Source organism: Tyto alba, unplaced genomic scaffold, assembly GCF_018691265.1.
Source record: "Tyto alba isolate M040663 unplaced genomic scaffold, T.alba_DEE_v4.0 Super-Scaffold_45, whole genome shotgun sequence".
NCBI classification, from domain to species: domain Eukaryota; kingdom Metazoa; phylum Chordata; class Aves; order Strigiformes; family Tytonidae; genus Tyto; species Tyto alba.
Genome location: NW_024881321.1, coordinates 27,806,845 through 27,825,165, shown reverse-complemented (window position 1 = coordinate 27,825,165; position 18,321 = coordinate 27,806,845). Strand labels below are relative to the sequence as shown.

The 18,321-nt window shown below is 37.1% G+C and overlaps 1 protein-coding gene across 2 annotated transcripts in view; it reads left to right on the top strand.

The window, feature by feature from the left end:
- Positions 1-18,321, top strand: part of ABCC4 (ATP binding cassette subfamily C member 4) — a 154,108-nt gene that overhangs the window by 78,137 nt on the left and 57,650 nt on the right. The window contains exons 20-21 of one of the 2 annotated variants that reach the window (XM_042805883.1): positions 8,555-8,634; positions 11,151-11,701. In XM_042805883.1, the coding sequence (XP_042661817.1) occupies positions 8,555-8,634; positions 11,151-11,258 (188 nt within the window). In that variant the 3' untranslated portion in view covers positions 11,259-11,701. Of the gene's footprint in view, positions 1-8,554; positions 8,635-11,150; positions 11,702-18,321 lie in introns of those variants that run through there. The other variant, XM_032996986.2, reaches the window with a different exon arrangement.

Here is an 18,321-nt window from a genome sequence, read left to right as displayed (position 1 = left end):
AAAAAAATCTTCTCGCTTATGTTGTAGAAATTAAGGTGTGCTATATTTTGGCAGTATGTTGATGGTTAGGTTTAGTTTTTCATTTGTTTCAGTATGTTTAAATGAAGATTTCATTCATTAAACTTAAGATACCTTAAAATAGCTCCAGTGGGTAAAATTGAGCTTAAAAAGATGCAGAAAGGATATCCAGAGCTTAACTTTTGGAATTGTTAGAACTTTGTTCTGGCAATCTTCATCATAGAATTATGTATGAACGGTTTAATAGTACTTCAGGGTACTTCAGGGATTGGGGGGAGAGGATGGGCAGGTGTCTACTTTCATTGTCATTCTAATTATGAAGCAGAGATGTAGCTTTGTACACAGGTTATGGGATAAAACTTCGTTATATAGCCAGGAGTTTGTTATTTTGAATTGTTCCAATACTTTCTTTCACAATAAATTGCAAAAGAAAAAAAATCTGTGAGTGTGAATTACTGAGGCAGGGACTATCATTGGCAAGGAACAGTAATTTGAAAGTTGCTAATGAATATATTATTCTAAATGTATCATGCTTTTGTAAAAGAGATCATTTTGTTAGAAAATATACAGCACCAAAGTTAAATTCTGTTAAATTCTATTGCAGCTGAAATTGCAGCCAACAATAATACGAAAGAAAGTTACAATGCAGAAGGTATTTTGAGATTTCTCATGAAAGCAGTTTGAGAAAGAAGGGAAGTTACACTCCTTTTTTTTTCCAATCAAGATGTTTTTCTTTGTGTGCTTCTGTTTTTAATGAAGGCTTTCTATATCCTTTCTGCATTGTATTGTGAGAAGATAGAGTTTGGCTGGTGATAACTGATGTTAATATACATGCTCTTCTGAGCACACCCAGGAAAAAAGGCAACTCAACTGTACCACATAATTTAGCAAAGGGATAAAACAACCTGCGTGGAGCATTGACCGCTTTTGATTTTCTACAAGCAGAGTAATTCTAATCAGTAGGTCAATAAAATATTGTGTGTTTCTAGTGGACTGGAAAGCTCAAGAAACAACTGTACAGTTAGGAGCAGTGTATTTGTGCTAGGTAATGTAGATGTCTCCATTGGCAGTAAAAAATAGGAATTCATTTTCCAAAGAACCCTATCTTCTATTCTTATCTTTGTCATAGTTATCCTTCTTTCTTTAAATCCTACACTTAAAAATAAGATCAAAGACAGTGTTCACATTTCCTTCTCGTTCCCTAACTGTTTTCCTGTTTGACAGCATTTGTGTAAAAAGTCCTTTTCAAGTAGTAAATTAATTTGGATAGAAGGCATCCCACCTGAATTCATTACATGCTGGCAGTTTAGATAAATGGGTATTATGATCTCAGCATATTTTGGCCCAGCACCACTGTGCCCATTTGCAAATGTCTAAGAAAGTGATAATATTCCTGTCAGTTTCAGGCTGCTAAAGAAAAAAAATGGGGTAGAATTTCTTATTTATATTTATAGGATGCCTGTGGGGAAGACAGTAATGCTGTATATGGCAGTTTGTGTGGACATGTGGTGCTAAACATATATTAAAAAAAGATAACAGACCTATTGACGTTTCTTTGTAGAAATATGGAAGAAGAGCCAGAGTAGATCAGTAATTGACAGCTATGCAGGAGATGTATTTCCAGATTTCTTTCTGAAGGAATATTTCACAAACTTACAATTCCTTTCAAAGTCGGTAATCCATCTTTAATTATTTTGTTGATTTCATAGTTGTATTTTACAAGGTTGATGTAATGTCTGCTTCCTGCCAACATTTGATATGGACAATCCACTTTGTCACTGCTTTGATGAAATGGAAGGCTGCCTGTAGTTGCAGTACTTTTTTTTTTTTCTTCTTCTTCTTTTTTTGGTGTGTGTGAACTGAGCACGGGTGATCACTTATCAGTCACTGAATGCCATAGCTTAACAGCAAGATATGTGGGGAGCTGTCAATTTATACCACTGACAGAACGGGAAATGTGTTCAATGTGGTTAAACTGATGGGTGTTTAAACGAACCCAGTTCTGTGCAGCTATTTTTCATTCCTACCTTTGAGTACGCTTTTATTAATTACCACATATATACTTCTGAGCATTATTTTACTACCGTGCATACGTTTAAAATTACTTCGGTTTTACAGGCTGTAACTCGGACTGTTAGAGCACGTGATTTCTCCCTGGAGGGTAGGATAGCACCTGTACGTACCCAGAAGCCGAGGCGAGGCCGGTTGCAGGGCATCTCCCCGGGGCCGAGCAGGGCGGTGGGGCCCTGCGGGGCGGCCAGCCTGGCGCAGGCGGTGCCCCCGAGCCCGGCGCGGTGCACGGGGGGCTTCTCCTCCTCAGCCCACGCAGGAAGTGTGTGCTTCCGACCTTCTGACACGGGTCCCTCTGAATTACAGTTGTCTTAGACCAGAAGAGCGTCTCAGTGGCCTGACTGCCTTCAGGCAGCGTGCGATCCCAGCTGGGGATCCTTACATTTAGTTACACACGTATGACTAAGTACCTTCTTGAATCCATTCCTAGCGGTACAAGTTGTTTTAGGACAGGTTTCTGCGAGTTCCCAGCAAGGAGTGGGAGATAATGGTGTTTAATTTGTTACTTTTTCTTCATGGAGGCTGGGCGGTGAGGGGGAGTGTTCCTGGCTTCATCGCTGCAGGGTAGATAAAGAGATTTTTAATATTTTTTTTCCTCTGTACATGCATTGTACTTATATGTGAAAATTGGTATTTAGGCCAATTGCCATGGAGGAATTTAGGTTACTATGCAAAGCAGTATTTATTATTAATAACATTTGTGTATTGAACTGAAGTGTGATGCAATTAAAATTCCCTTGATTGAGGATTAGCCTGATCTCTGAGGGGAAAAAAATTCCAAGACCGTGCACCTGTGTGCACATGCACATATACACTCACAAGTGGCAAAAGCTTTCTATCCCTAGAAGGACCTTCTCTTAAAAACCTTTCTTCTCCAGAGGCAAATCAGTGGACTAGAGAAGTAGCCCTAAAGTATTTCTGCAATGTGTGATGAAGCAAGTGGATATGAAGGCTTTGTAAACTCTTTGCAAGGTATATAAAATCAATCTGCCCACTCAGTTCTGTTATACAGAAGTATTTCAGTGAATGCACTGGACAACAAAGTATACTAGAAATTCCAAATAGATTTAGAAATAATGTACTGCTGCTCTTAGGGTCCTTGATATTTGGAATTTAGGTTGCACAACTTTGAATGCTGTTGGTGGCATTTGGCTGTTCCAGTGGAGGATCCTAGTTTCTGGTTTAAAAAAGAAAAATCCTTTTATTTTCTGGTGTTTACATCCTAAGTGTTGATTCAGTTTGGATTATATTTCTTTCATCATGAAGTATGTATAAACATTTTAAATAGGTGTGGCACACTGTCAAGTGTTTTCATTATTTGGATGATAGGTTTGAACATCTATTCCAAAGTATCAGTAGGCACCTGCAGAAGCAAAGTGGGTATGTAGCACCTGAACACATTCTGATTCATTCAATTAAAGCAGTTTACAGAGTGAGGAAGAAAAGAATATCACATACTGAGGTTTGATGTCTTTTTCATGGAGAACAAAAGAGGTCTGATTCTTTCACTTCAAGTTTAGCCTAACTATTGTGTAGTGGAGGAGGTTTAATGAATCATTGTTTAACTTTGATACTGCCAAGTATTTGACCATTAAATAGTCTGAAATGTGTACATAGCACTTTGGTGACAGACCCTTATTTAACTGTGATTAATTGGCATTGAATAGTTATTTAATTACTTCGGAAGAAATCTAACAACAGTGCGTGTTCTGATTAAGTTATTTGATGTAAAAACAAACATAGGACCGTTGAAGAGAGCACGTTCCCTTTTGCAGCTTGCTACTGACGCCTGCACACCACGTGGAAGCCTGAGAATGATTAAAACAGCAGATACTATTCACAAATTTGGATGCTGTTGTAACGTTGGCATACTTAGTTCTCAATTTCTTAAAAGACTTATTTGTTAGTGGTTTCATGAAATTTCCTTTGTCTTATAAGGTTTAGATTTAGTATTTTCTTTTTGCTTTTGAAGCCCAGACTGAAACTTGCTGGGTAAGTAAAAGGTGAAAGTATTAAGTGAGCCTGAAATTTTTTAGAGATTGAAAATACTGGACTAGATCTAAGAATTATTGTCTCAGGGCATGCATCTGTGTCACAGAAATGCTCACTTAAGGAATTTGGATTTTTTGGGAGTATGAAGTACTGTGGGAAGGTGATGTTGGTACTCTAAGTTTGGGAAAGAAGGATTTTAGATGTTTGGGGGAGAAAAATAATAGTACTTTTCTGGGGTGTGTTGTGCAGGTCCTGCCCTTCTTGAATAGCGGGTGCAAGTTTCTTTAATCTGCAGACCATGCCCAAAAGTTAGGTTTGCAAATGCTAGTAGAAACTGTAGTCATAACTGTAAGCATTTTGCATCCTGACTCAAAATGGCTACTTTAACTTTCATATCTGGGATGTTTTCTCTTTCATGCGTAATAATGCATAAGCAAGTCACTGATTTACTATGCTTCCAGTAAGTGAAAACAGTTGTTTCTTCATACCTTGCGAAACAGACCTCATTTACTTGTAGACATCCTTATAAATGTAGCAGTTGCTCTGGATGCAATATCATGTTGGCTATGAGGCGTTTTGCAGATAGTTCCAAAGCACAGCACTTCTGCTTGGAGGCGCATTGCACTCTCTGGTATATGGTGAGGGAACTTGCTTGCTTTAGTGGGTTACGTAGCTTGCTTCTGCATAGGACATTCTGAATAAAATGACAGTTCAGTAATATCCATATGAACAGGATCTGAAATACATCCCCAGGCCTCTAGGCCTGTTTTTTCTCTTATGCAGTCACTGGGATGATATTATTGAAAACCAGCAACAACAAATACAAGACTAAGGCTTCTGGCTTTGTTGCTTGCCTTTATCAGTAGAAAAGCATTAATGGTCACTGGATTAACATTGCGAGAGTGAGATGTGGACCTCTTAGCAAGAAATGAGGTATTTTCCTAGGCTTAATGACGTCAGGTGTCGTTTTCCAGAATTACTGTGTGCAAAAACTAAATAGACCATTAATGACTTTTGTCAGTAACTTGAAAATTCAAAAGAAATGAAGTTCTGCTACCAGAGATTCACCTGAATGTTGTTTTGGGAAGTGGCTGATTTGTGTCCCTGCTTTTAAATTGCTTTAATTATATCAGGTGGACAGTAAAAGGTTCCAGTTGTCAAGATTTGTCTTATTGATATACCATTTCTTTTACTTACTCATATTTTATTCTATGTCATTTTACAGAATTACTGTATTTACATTTTAAAGAGGATTAAGCAGATTAAAAGATGTATTCATGTTTTATTGATAACGTCAGATTAATTTCCACTTTCCTAGTGGCAGCTCACAGCTCTGTCAAAACACAGTCTGTAGAAACACTGTTATACTTAAGTTTCCTAAAGCGATTGCCAAAAGTACAGTTTTGGCAATTAGTTGGCAACTTGACTACCAATGGGAACTGGAGTGGTTGGTAGTTAGTGGATATATGGAAGAGATAGTAAGACCAGAGGACTACCAAATCTGGCTCAAGTGAGCTAAGTTTTCCTTCATGACCGTGTTACTTAAAGAACTTCTCTGGAAGAGATGTTACTGTGGAGAACATTGCCACAGTTACTCTTGATGTACAGGATGAAGGCAAGTATTCTGCAGCTGTCATTTATATCTATGACAGCTTTTTACCCCCGAAAGCACCAGGACAGATGTGCATCATGCTTGCAGCCCAAAGCCCTCCTTATTGCAACACTGAAACTTTCTCAAGGAATGGATGGAGGTTGTCACAGCCTCCTGCTGATCTCTTCTCCCTGGTATCCAGTGATAAGACTTGTGGGAATGGTTCAAAGCTTCACCGGGGAGGGTCAGACTAGACATTAGGAAGCATTTCTTTACTGAGAGGGTGATCAAACCTAGAGGTGGTCAGTGCCCCAAGTCTCTCAGTGTTTAAGAGGCATTTGGACAATACCCTTACAAACATGCTTTAACTTTTGGTCAGCCATGACTTGGTCAGGCAGTTGGCCTAGGTGATCATTGTAGGTCCCTTTCAAATGAAATATATTCTATTCCTGTTCTATTCTAACAATTACCAAGAAATCCCAAAACCAAAACCCAGACTCAAAATCTGCAAAATTCCTCCTTCAGCAACTTTAATGGGTGATTCTTCAATAGAAATCTCAGGAGAGGGAAATGAGAGCTGAACTCCAAGATAGTGCTGGAACTGAAACGACCCAAGAGTTAAATTCCTTTTGACAGCAAGCATTTTGTAATGGCTTCTCTCCTGTAGCCCTTAAGGCCTTGTCCATGTTGTACAAAATGAGAGTAAGTGCAGTGCTTTTCCATGAACAAGTTTGGATGTGTTCTTCTGCTTGTGGGATGAGGAGGATCATGAAGGCATTGCTTGATTCCTGGAGGTGCTACCATTGACCTGACCTGCACTATGGCCATGGAAAGTAGCCAGCCCGAGTGACCTTGCTGCCTCCTGGCAGTGTCGCATGGGATGGCCTTTACGCAATAGCTTCTTACATCAGTCTGAAACCACTCCAGATAAAGCTTATTTTGACGTTAAGAGGCAAAGGGCAATTCTAAGGCTGAATTAAGGTGGAGTTTGCTCGCTATGGGAATAATCCTTTGCCCTTGTGTACAGCTTGTCATTGGTAGGTCTCACAGCATTTTGTGGAGGGACTTGGCACTGTCACCTCTCCTTGCTCTGCTCTTCACTCTAAAATAAAGTGAAGTCACTCAGGAGACAAGTGACAGAGCTGGGAATAGATTGCTGATATCCTGAGCCCAATCCAATATGCCATCTTGTTTCCATCATCTGCCCCTCCTGGGCAGGCCGCTAAGGAAAGCCCTGTCAGGAAGCGGCATTTGACCTCTTCAGATGCTATTCTTTTTGCCAGTGAAAATAACCTGGAATGTGTTACTTAGGGATGTTAAGACGTATTAGCTACAGCATGAATACAGTATGTGCTAGATCACTCTTCCATGGCCAGTGTCTGTGTAAGGAAATGACAGGAAAAGGAAACTTCAAAAAAGTTTCCTTGGAGTTCCTTCCGATGTATCTACTCCAACATGAAATAATTGAAAGGGAACATCCCCAGCTGCCATTCCCAGTAGAAATGGATGAAAGGGGGTTTGCTGAGTCATGTGCTGTTCTATACCCTTCCTCTCTTTTTGCAAAGCCTAAAAATAGGATGAATTCTAATGTTGTCTGCCTTAGGTAACTGTCTTTGGTAGTAAAAGTACTGTAAAACTAGCTGTTTGCCACCAGTATCTCTGGAGTCATGTCCCAGGCCTGAGGAGATGATGGTTTTGTTGATGCATGTTGTTTAGCGTGGAACAGAAATTTCCTTAAAAAAATAAATCAGTGTTATGCAACAAAATTGGTACTTCTGAGGCAGCTATGAACAGAAAATTAGAATGATGGTTGCTACAGAGGTTACTTCAGTATCTTATCTCTGAATTACATCTCCAACACACTCCCTGCAAACTTTAAACTTAACTACTTTCAGTTTAATGAACTCCTTTGAAAAGAAAAAAAAAAAAGTCTTTTGTTGCCAATGCAGTGAATGTGTTTGTACCAGTTAGAAGTTATAATTGAATCAAGATATATGTAGATAAAAAAGCAATGTGAATGCATGTATGGGCATTGCACACCTTAGGAAAGGCCAGATCCCCATCCCTAGCTTAGTTTATTTCCTGGTGAGTAGAGATATCGATTAATAGAGGAAGATACTAATCCACTTATGGGTGGCAGTGTTGTGACTTTAATTATTAAAGAACTCTTGCTGTAACTGAATTTTTCACTCAAGTAGAACTTGGGAAAATAGAGAAGAGTAAATGCTTCACTGACAGCAGATTAAAAATTGTTTTATTGGCTTTCATAAAGATCAGTATTGTCAAGGTTTTGAATAAGTATGAATGTAAGGCTGCATGAACGCAAATCTATCTCAAATTTTATTTCAGAAACTCCTGCAATTTTGATCCTCATATAATTGTGGAGGGGTGGGAACAGAAAGACTAAAAAGGATCAGTTAGATCAACTGTAATCTATCTGGGACATGCATGCACTAGTGAGTTTCAATCAAGGATAGGAGCAGATTCTGGCTGATGTTACTTGATGAAACTTCATGCAAGTTGTCTGAACTGTAAACCTCTACCTGCACATTTTGAGCATATAAAGCATGTTTGTTTCACCTGTTAAATTCTATCAAACTATTATCTTCAAAGCCCATTTTAATTTTTTCCTAGCAGTTTAAGTAAAGGTTTTATATTTGGGTGAAAGGCATTCGTAAAAAAAGTATTCTTCTTCAAAATATGTTGCACTGGTTATAAAAGATTTCCTTCATGGTGGTTTCAAAAAGTGTCTTTTTATCTTTAGATTCCAGCTGTTTCCTTTTAGCTGTTACTAAAATGGTAAAACATGGTGTGTTTAAGATATTTTGATCTTTTCAGGAATTACATTTACTTTCTTTTTCTTCTCCAACCCTGTTTCTGTAGGAAGAATCTTAAATCGTTTCTCCAAAGATATTGGCCACCTGGATGATTTGCTTCCATTGACGTTTTTGGACTTTGTGCAGGTAATATGGTTGCTTTTGTCAGACTTCTGCACTGCATTCGGAATTTAGATTCCTGTATGCTTTGCTGAAGATCAGCTATTTGTCACAGATACATCTGACTTGAATGAAAGTACTTGTTTGTGAAAGGAAGGTGCGGTTGAAATTTAATGTGTCAGTAAAAAGCTAACATGAGTAATAACTGGCAGGTAGGAGTGGCTATACACAGCTTGCTATTATGTCAAGATTTCAGTTCATAGTAGCTACATGCTTGGTAAATTGCTCCTGATTTGCCTCCAAGCAATCTGGCAAGATTGTTGCTGTTATAAGAAATATGTCCATAGTAAAGAAACAATCAGCTCACATGAAAAGATAGCACAGATTAACCTAATTACATGTCTACTTCCACAAAGAATCAAATGCTTACCACACCATTTTGGATTAAAATAGGTGTGGCTATTTACAAAGAAAAGATTAGTAGCAATAGGGTGAATATAATAGCCTTAATAAGAACAAGTGAAATAAGTTGCTGCAGACAAGAAAGATGGACAAAGCACTGAGATTTTGATGATGATGAGAGGATAAAGGATTATATATGACATCAGGGTAATTTTTTTGTTGAAGTTGCTATTAATCCTCCTTGTAAAAAAACTGCAGAAGGATAAAGCTGCAAAAAAATTGATCATTGAAAATATGATCGTATGAAAATAACTTGAGTCACAAAATACAGTCATAGAAGCTAGAGAAAGAAATCATCTGGATTCACTTAGTGTATCAGACCTGTCATGCTCAAGTCAGAAATGTTTCTTAAGGTGATATTACTAACTTTGCTCTGTCTCTTAGAGATAACTTATTCAGGATCTAAACCTCATTTTGAGTTCTTTAAAAATAAACCAAAGACATTTTGTGTTAGCAGTTTAATCATGTTATTAATGCTGAACTCTTGAAAATAAGAAAAAAAAAAATTATTCCAAGGACTTAGTAAAAACACTTCTTAAGATAAAGTCTTTTTCCTAGTTTAGTGAAGTTGTTAAAGTGGAAGTGTGTTTCTTTTTCAAAGCATTAGTGTCACATGTCATTTCGAGGAAGAAAGGAAAGTGATGTATTTTACCTACCAATTAAAGCAATTGGTTTTTTTGTGAGTTAGAGGGTTGCTTATAGTGAGTAATTAAGATTTTTGAATTCATGAGCTTTTAAGGCCCTGAAAAATTTTCCTGCAAGTGCAATATAAACATATTTCGGTAATATGCTACTTATTTTCTACTGTTTACACAGATACCAAATTTTCTTCAGTATCACTGACTGAGACAATGCATATGTGCCTTTCTTTTTGACTGGAAGCTCGGGCTGTCCTGCAGACCTTACCTTCTTCTTTTAGCATAGGATTTACATCCGCAAAGTCAGAACCATCTCTTTTCATAGTGCTTCTTGTCCAGCAGGCCACGCAAAGCAGAGGGGTTTGTATCTGCATAGGTTTGTCCCCTTACAGCAGACTGTGCTGTGTATGTTCATTCTACACACTGCTCATGGCCAGAGCATCCTCTGGGTCTGGCTGTCTTGCGATAAAATGATTAACCCTTTTCCTTAATTCTGTGTATTTAAAATAATGAGAGCTGTGTTGCAGCTCACTTGCATGGTGTTTTTATAGCAAGAAACTGAGTGGGTGTTTTGCATGCCCCAGCATGTGGTTTCAAGGCATGTGGGGTTGTCTGAGGATGCAAAATTTGCTGGGAAAATGTCAAAGAAGTCTCTGTACACGGAGGGAGCCAAAATTGGTGTGGTCCTGTCCATACTTCCTCTTGGGAGCAGACCCTGAAGCAAACTGTCTTGAGAATTGCACTCTGTGTTTCTTTTTCTGAGGATACCAACTGGTTTGCTCCAAAAGAAAGCTAAGGAAGGAGCTAACCTGTACACACGGCACATACAGAGGACCGAATTGTCTATTAGCAGATTGGAAAACCTAGTTATTTGACCGGTGTATAGATACTTTAGGCAGTATATACTTACCTAAACTTAACTGGTCTGGGATGAAAGAATGAAGGCTTTTGCTCTAGATGTGATAGTTTTCTTCTTTCAAGCTCCTACTGTAAACAACATTTCGTAAAAGTTTCCCCTCGTGGTAATTACCTTGTTCATTTCTTTTAAATTGGCTATTTGAATAATTTGTCAAATTCTGAAGTTTGTATTTTAAATAAAAAGCTTTCCTCTTCAAAAAAATAAAGTAGATGTTACATGTCTAGGACACTATTAAAAAGATACTACGTTTCAAAGCTTGCCTGTTCTATTTGGCATCAGAAGAGAAAATTTAGGAACTTATTGTTGATTAACAATGCACTGCTATCCATAAGACAAAAGCACTTCCTTCTTGGCAGGTTTTCTAAAACTTAATATTCTTGATCAGCAGGCTTGTTGGTTAGTAGATGCCTTTTGAAATTCAATAGCAAAGATATAATATTTGTTTCTGAAGAAGCATAGATTTTTACAAAGGTTGACTTTTATCAATTATGATAGAGATCTTTTGTCACTTGTTTTGTTTGCAGGTGTCTTCTACAAGACTTCCTATAATCCCTTCAGGAAGAAATATTTTCTCCTTTCTAAAACCATTATTAGCTAAATATAAAAGCTCTGATCCCAGCCATTGTTGTTGATTCTTTGAGAGACATTTCCCAACATTCATTGTTTAAATGGTTGTCAGGAGGTATCAAGTGAAACTTAATAAACAATGCAGTAACTGGTTCATCTTACTTTATGTGTAGAAGCTTTTCTTGAGCGGATTTGCATTGAAGAAGTGGTCCTTTTTTTGAGTTATTGCTAGGATCATTGTGAAACATTCCACCCTTTTACTATATTGGCAAGTGAGTGTATAATTTTTGCACAAATAAACACCATGTTATTGGACACTCAAAAACTAGAGTAAGATCCCATGTAAATACCAATAAATAAATAAATAAAATCTGCTCGTTTTAAGAACTTCATAATTACACTGAGTACAGATTTTAAGGCAATGCTAAAAATTTATGATATTCTTTGTAGAGTGCCTAATAAGATTTATACACTGCACTACAGTCATAATGAGCATGACTAGTCTAGACAGCTATACTGGATGAAAATTAATTCCTTGAACTAAAAGAGTTTAATTTTTTACATCTTCCATCAAGTCACTGAAGAAGAAACAGTCTGTTCTCTTCAAGACAGTGGCTAGTTACTGTACACTTATTTGTTAAAGCAAAAGTAAAAAGTATGTGGCAAGCACAAAATTGCATCATAGGCCTTGTGTGTTCTTCTGAAAACCTGGCTAGATTTTGCAAAACTATTGCATTGCAGTAGCTCCTAAAGTAGCAATTCTCACTGCTTTTAAAGTTTCCTGCCATCCTTTCTTCCTCTGGCTTTCTTCAGCACCAAAATGTAGCACACCTATCTTTGTACAGATTGGGGGCAGGAGGGGCAGTCCTCACTAGGAGGTGGCAGTCATATTTTTCTTCTTAATTTACAAATTTTAACAGAATATGAGACATGTCATCTTAGTGCAGTTGACTGCCTTTTTTATAAATTAATGCTGTATCCACAAGATTTATAAATAAAAAATAAGCCTCTTTTACGAGAACACATTTGTGGCTATGTTTGACTACATGGCTGTTGAACAGAACTTTTTGGGTAGATGTGAAGTATAGAAACTGAAAAGAAACCAAAGATTGTTAGGCACTTCAACTAAGATATCTTTAATTATATGTTTATAGTACAATTAAATTTGCAGTCCAGTTCAAAGCTCAATAAAGTAAAAAATAAACTTTACAGTCTGCAGTCCAAGCCTGGGCCTTATCTTCTGTAATGGATTCTGGCTTGCCATAAGGTTCCCTACCAGCTCTCCTAAAAAAAAAACAAAACAAAACAAAACCAAAGCAAAAAACAACAACAACAACAAAAAAGAAAAAAACAAAACCCAAAATATATTTAATATGACACTTATATTTAGTGCTGTATTTAGTAGAAATACATTTGTAAAATCAGGCAGTAATTAATATTTGTAGGTTGATTCAGATAGTCAAAAAGCTGAATGAACTTGTTTGGTGACGGTGGTATATTTTTTTTTTGTGAGCTCACATATTTTTAATTACCTGCCTTAGTACTGTTAGCCTTCTTAGCCTCAGTTCTGCATATTTCTTTCTTTTTCCTATCCTGAGTTATGTCTTTTTGGCAGGTGTTTTCAACTAAGTTACAGTCATCTCCGGTAAAGGACTACTTGTGCGAAGGCCATTACAGTGCTTTAAAACTTTTTAAGAGGATTGAAACATCCACTACATTTAGATATATACGATTTATTGATGTATGTGTTAGTTTACTCAGAGCGCAGGCCTGACAGCATCCTCAAAGGGCTACCCAAATGCAAATAATTGCAGGAATGCTTTCTTTAGTTGGTACAAACTTGATCATCCTATAAGTAAGTCCAAAGGGACTCAAGGAAGTGAGGTGCCATTTAAGATCACTGGGATTTTGTTACTTAATTTTCTTAGGCTCCTCTGAAAATACCAACTGATATACTCTGTGTTAGAACCAACTGTTGTTCCTCCTCCTGCCTTAAGCACTTTAGGAGTACAAGGCTCTGTTGATGCAGACTTCACTGGTAGGTGTGGGGATTGTAATTTATAATGTCATGGTTAAAATGCATAGCAATGTCTAGCTCAATGAAGCACTAAGAAAACACACTACATTAATTTGGTAAAAGGTCAGCCAAGGCATAGAATAAAAGAATTTAATGAGGAAGGATTAGGAATTAAGGATCCAACATTTTTAATAGTATTTTATATACATTATCCCAGATATTCCTAAGTGGTCAATATTTTGGATGCTGTATTTTTGAGAGCTTGTCAAAGGCTTGTTTTTCATACATGAATCTCACTTTGACTTGAGATAGATCTGCAACTTCTTTAAACTGTGATCTCAGGTGATGCAGAATGAGTACTCAAACTGATAGGATACTGGTCGAAAATTGTATCTATGAACTGATTGAATACATAGGACAGTGAAAAATATTTCAGACTTTCTTTTGGTTTTGTTAATTATTATGATAAATTTTAAAGGGATCGTTTTCTCTGTAGTTTCTTGCCCTTTTAATTCTTCAGTGATCTTATTACCTGTTAACAGAGTTTTCCTGCTTTAGTTTCTAGTGAATTTGAGTAATTTAATGTGATGGCCCCTTCATTTTGATTTCTTACCCTGTGTTGGATTGAGGAGAAAAAAAAAATCGTGATCTGTTTTGTTTCTGGAGAACACTGTGAACATGTGAACTATCTGCAGCTGCCCTTGGAGAAGGGCAGTGATTTATTGAGGAAAACTGAATTGCAAAACCTTTTTCCTCCCCAAAATCAACAGCTTGACTGAGTTTAAATAACTGACTTTTCTTATCCTTTCATCACACACAAAGACCTAATCCTGAGACTACTTGAGCCACCAATGTAGGCTGTGGCTGAGACCACCACTGAATGTGCCATTCCCTTCTCACCACACACAAAACACATTGACTGCAGCTTTATGAAGTGAAAATGCTGAAGAAAAGGAAAATGTGAAGGAGGTGTCCACAGTCATTTCTTTAAAAAAAAAAAAAAAAAAAAAGAAAGAAAGAAAAAAAACCCGCTGCATCTGGATATTGGGAACAAAAAGTGCCTCAGACTGGAATAATAGCTTGGGTCAGTTGCTTTCGTATGTGCACAAGGGTGGAACTGCTGTTCCTTGTTTCAGTACCACTGACCCCTGCATTTTATTGTGTGAAGATGTTAGGGAAAGTGTGTAGAAGGAATTCCAGGATCTTTTAGATTAACAATGACGTTGTTATTTTGTGATTTCTCTGAGAGGTGGGGCTCTGGGGGGACTGTTGTGTTGTTTTTTTCCAGTTCAGTCAGGTTTTATATGTATGTATGTGTGAGTTTTAAGAGATATTTTTATTCATTAAATAACAATTCTTTCTGTGCTTTTTCATGTGTGTGTTTAAAATATGATTATAAATATGTTGTGAGAAAATAACCAGTAGTAGGATCTAAGTTAAATGTCAGCATATTCTCTTTAGCCTGGTACATAGAGCAGACCTGGATCTTGGAGACAACTTTCAGTTTGCCTTCTGCTGAATAGTTTTACTTGATGGTTAGATCACAGGTTTCTGCACTTATGCTAATGTCTAAATGAAAAGTAAGTAAATAAAACCCTCCAGTTTCCTAGTGGCACTTAATGACTGAAATCTCATGCAACTTTTTTGCTGTGGATCTGATACTTTAACTGTACATTCCCAAGATGCATACTGCAGTGCATCTTGCTAGTGCATAATGAAAGACCAATTAAAACTTAAAGAAAAATAATAGGGTTATATTATTTTTTTCATTGGTTACTTTTGACCTCTAATTTCAGAAAAGGTTAAAATGATCAGTATGATAAAAAACTTAATTTTTGGTATAGTCATTTGATATTCATCTGTGCTTTCAGTTTCATTATTTTATTTTAAATAAAAAGAAGTTATACCCTGTGGTGTTAAAAATAAACAAACAACTGTCCATTCTGCCTGCCAGGTTGTCATCATACCGTTTCCTGCCTGCACACCCCCCACCCCTCACCAAAAAGAAAAAAAAAAAAAAAAAAAAAAAAAAAAGGAGTGGGAGGTTGAGGTTGCACTTGTGTTTCCAAGACCAACATGCAGGAGCTCTGAGTTTAGCAGACACTTGTCTAAATAATGCAGTTCTTTATTGACCTTTCATTCCTCTGTCCTTGAATGCCTTGATTGTTAAATCCCAGTAGCCAATTAGTCTTGTTGATGGTGACCAGCAGTGGAGATAATCTATGCCAAAGCTATTGCTGGTCTTTATTCTGTACCTGTCATCACATTCCTTTGAATGTAAGGATGGGTGTCTTGCATCATACAGACCGCGTATTTACTCAGATTGATGGTGTGTGCATAGGATAAAATGTGTAAAGTCTGGAGTCACTGCTAATAGGTGGATTCCTGTTTATACAAGGACCTCAGTTTTATACGGAAGGCTAAAGGTCTGTTCTCATTATAGTGGCCATATGTAATCCAGCCCAATCCTTTCCCTCACCACATTTGTTGTTTGGGTTTTTTTTTTCCTATTTACGTTAGCGTGCAGAATTTTTATAATAGGTATGTGTGTCATACTCCACATATTAGTGTCAAGGCAACAGATATCATTGCAATAAGAAAAGTAATTTGTGTGGGAACACAGTGTAACTTATTTAATAGTTTAAGGTTTGTATTTACTTAGCATTAACAAGATTTGAAGATGTAACCCCTTATCTAACATGGGAAAGAAGGTAAAATAATAGGGAAAAATGTATTTTCATTACCTTTTTGTCATCTTACTTCCTTGTGTTTTCTTTACCACTTTTCTCCTTTTCTTGTTTTTCTTAACTCTTTTCCTTTTAGTTTTTATTCTTCTCCATTTATATGGTAAATGTAGATAATCCCTTTGTTACTGGGCTGTCCTTTCCGTTTTCTCAATTAAATGTGGAATACTGGTATTTTGAATACAGTACTCAGGGAAAAAAAAAAAAAAAAAGCTAGCTTTCACTTAGTGCAATTCTATCTTCTCTATTTCTTTTTCTAAAGCATATGAATGTTGTGAGATGCAGTCTTCCTCTTAATTTCTCTTAACATTTTGGGCAGATTGTGGCTTAGTGGTAGGAAGACAAAAATGTAGTTGTTCTTTGCAGTATTTTGGCATATTGGACTGAAACATGTAAATACAAAATTTCAACAGGCTCTTCTCCAAATTGGCTTCTGTGTTTTCTTTATCAGATTACTCTCAATACATTTTCAGCTACTAGAAGGCAAGATAGTTGTATGGAGGTCTAGTAATGTGCCCCCATTCTGTGTGGTTTGGAAATTTTCCCCCTTATGGTTAAGGGGGAATTTGTAAAAGTTCCAGAGAGATTCTGTTCGTCCGTGGCTCTTTATATTTGTTGAAAGGTTATTTTCTTGTTTGCTTTTCTTACTGTGAAAGAGGGCAAAGAAATACTCTGATGTAAGTGAATTTACATTCTATAGTATTCTCCTTTTCTTTTTGGTCCATCTTTCTATATACACTACTGCTTTTGGTGCCAAAGTGGAAATTTTTATTATTTATAGGTACTTACCTTACTTTTTAAGCATTATTGCAACCTTTCACATCTGCAGCTCAAACTGATTATTTTTAAGACTTCTGAAGATCGTTAACATTTCTAACACTTCACAGTAGCTAGAAATCTTTTAATTCTGCTGTCAGTCGTAGAGTGTCACAATCCTGTTCCAAATGGTGTGATAAGTACAAATCTTCTAGATTGCCTTAAACTACTGATACACTATAGATAGGACAATGTGTGCTTACAAACAAATTAGGATTTCACTGTTCGGCAAAAGGACTTGAGATTTCACTTTTGATTCAAGAAGGAAGGAGAAACTTGGAGGTAATCTGAATTACTAAACCATATAGCCAGTGTGTGTGTTAAATCATTATGCATATTTATGCCCAAACCAAACACGTGGGACAAGAATTATCTTCATCAAAAAAAGACTGCATCTCACAGAAATGTGCTGCCAGGGTTATGTGTGCATCTCACGCAGAACATAAGAACGTTTTTCTTGCTGAAGCTGATAATGTGGCTGCCTGGTGAACTCTGCAGCTGATCTGAAAACTCCAGATGAGTTTGTTCTTCAAAAGGTAGAGCCTGCAGTATGGGCAGTTCTATACAACAAAAGATGAGAGTTCAGCTGGGAACTGAATGTCACATGTCTTTGGGAAGCTTATACCTCTTTGTGTTAAATCAACATTACAGGATAGTTTTCTATAATTTAAAAAAAAAAATAGATTCATTTGGGTCACACCCTTGAAATAGTAAGTTTGTATGTTGAGAAAGGCTCTTTCAAGGGCTCAATAATAGCTATTCTTGCACTGTGGAAGAGGATGCTGAATGATTGCAATTTCTTCCACAATCACGTTCCTAGGTCTTTTTTTCTTTATGTTTTTCTTATTGGGTTTTGGAATCAGTCTAATGTTAAAATAAGCGGAGCTCTCTTGCGGAAGTCACTCATGCTAAAATAATGGGTTTAGGTCTTCCCTTCTAAAACTGCAAACATGCTGGCTTTTGTACCTGATTCAGTTGTCCATCCTTCTGTTAAACATAACATAATATTGCGAAAAATAATTTTTCATTTTTCTCACTGATGGAAAGTCTGGATTTTGGGGTCAGACCTGGTATCAGTTACTTACTTTGGTCAGTGTGTCTTTGTTGATGGTTTGTGATAAATAAACTTCTGAAGTCTTCCTGATGGTCTTGGAGCATATTGGTAACAAATTATGAATGAGCATACGCTTACCACAGTAAATAATGTTTGTTCTCTGCCAAGGACATTTCTTTTTACTTCTTTGGATGTCACTGGGTTCTGTACCTGAAAACAATGGCTGAACTGGGTGAAACCTGATGGTGGTGGTAAGAGGCTTGTGCCGATTAGTTAAAGTATGTTTGCTGAAAGCGTCAGGCCACTGTTAAGCTTCCTGGAGCTGAGTAATCACTGAACAGAACGCAGTACTGAACAGAATGAAGAAATATGAGTCAAGAGTTTATTTTGAACAGGAAAGTAGTGTTTTATAGCCCTATCAGAGTGGTGAAGCTCTGGGAAAGTTAGGAAAAAACCCAGAGACAGGCTAAAAAGCATTTTTTGCATATCTACTATGA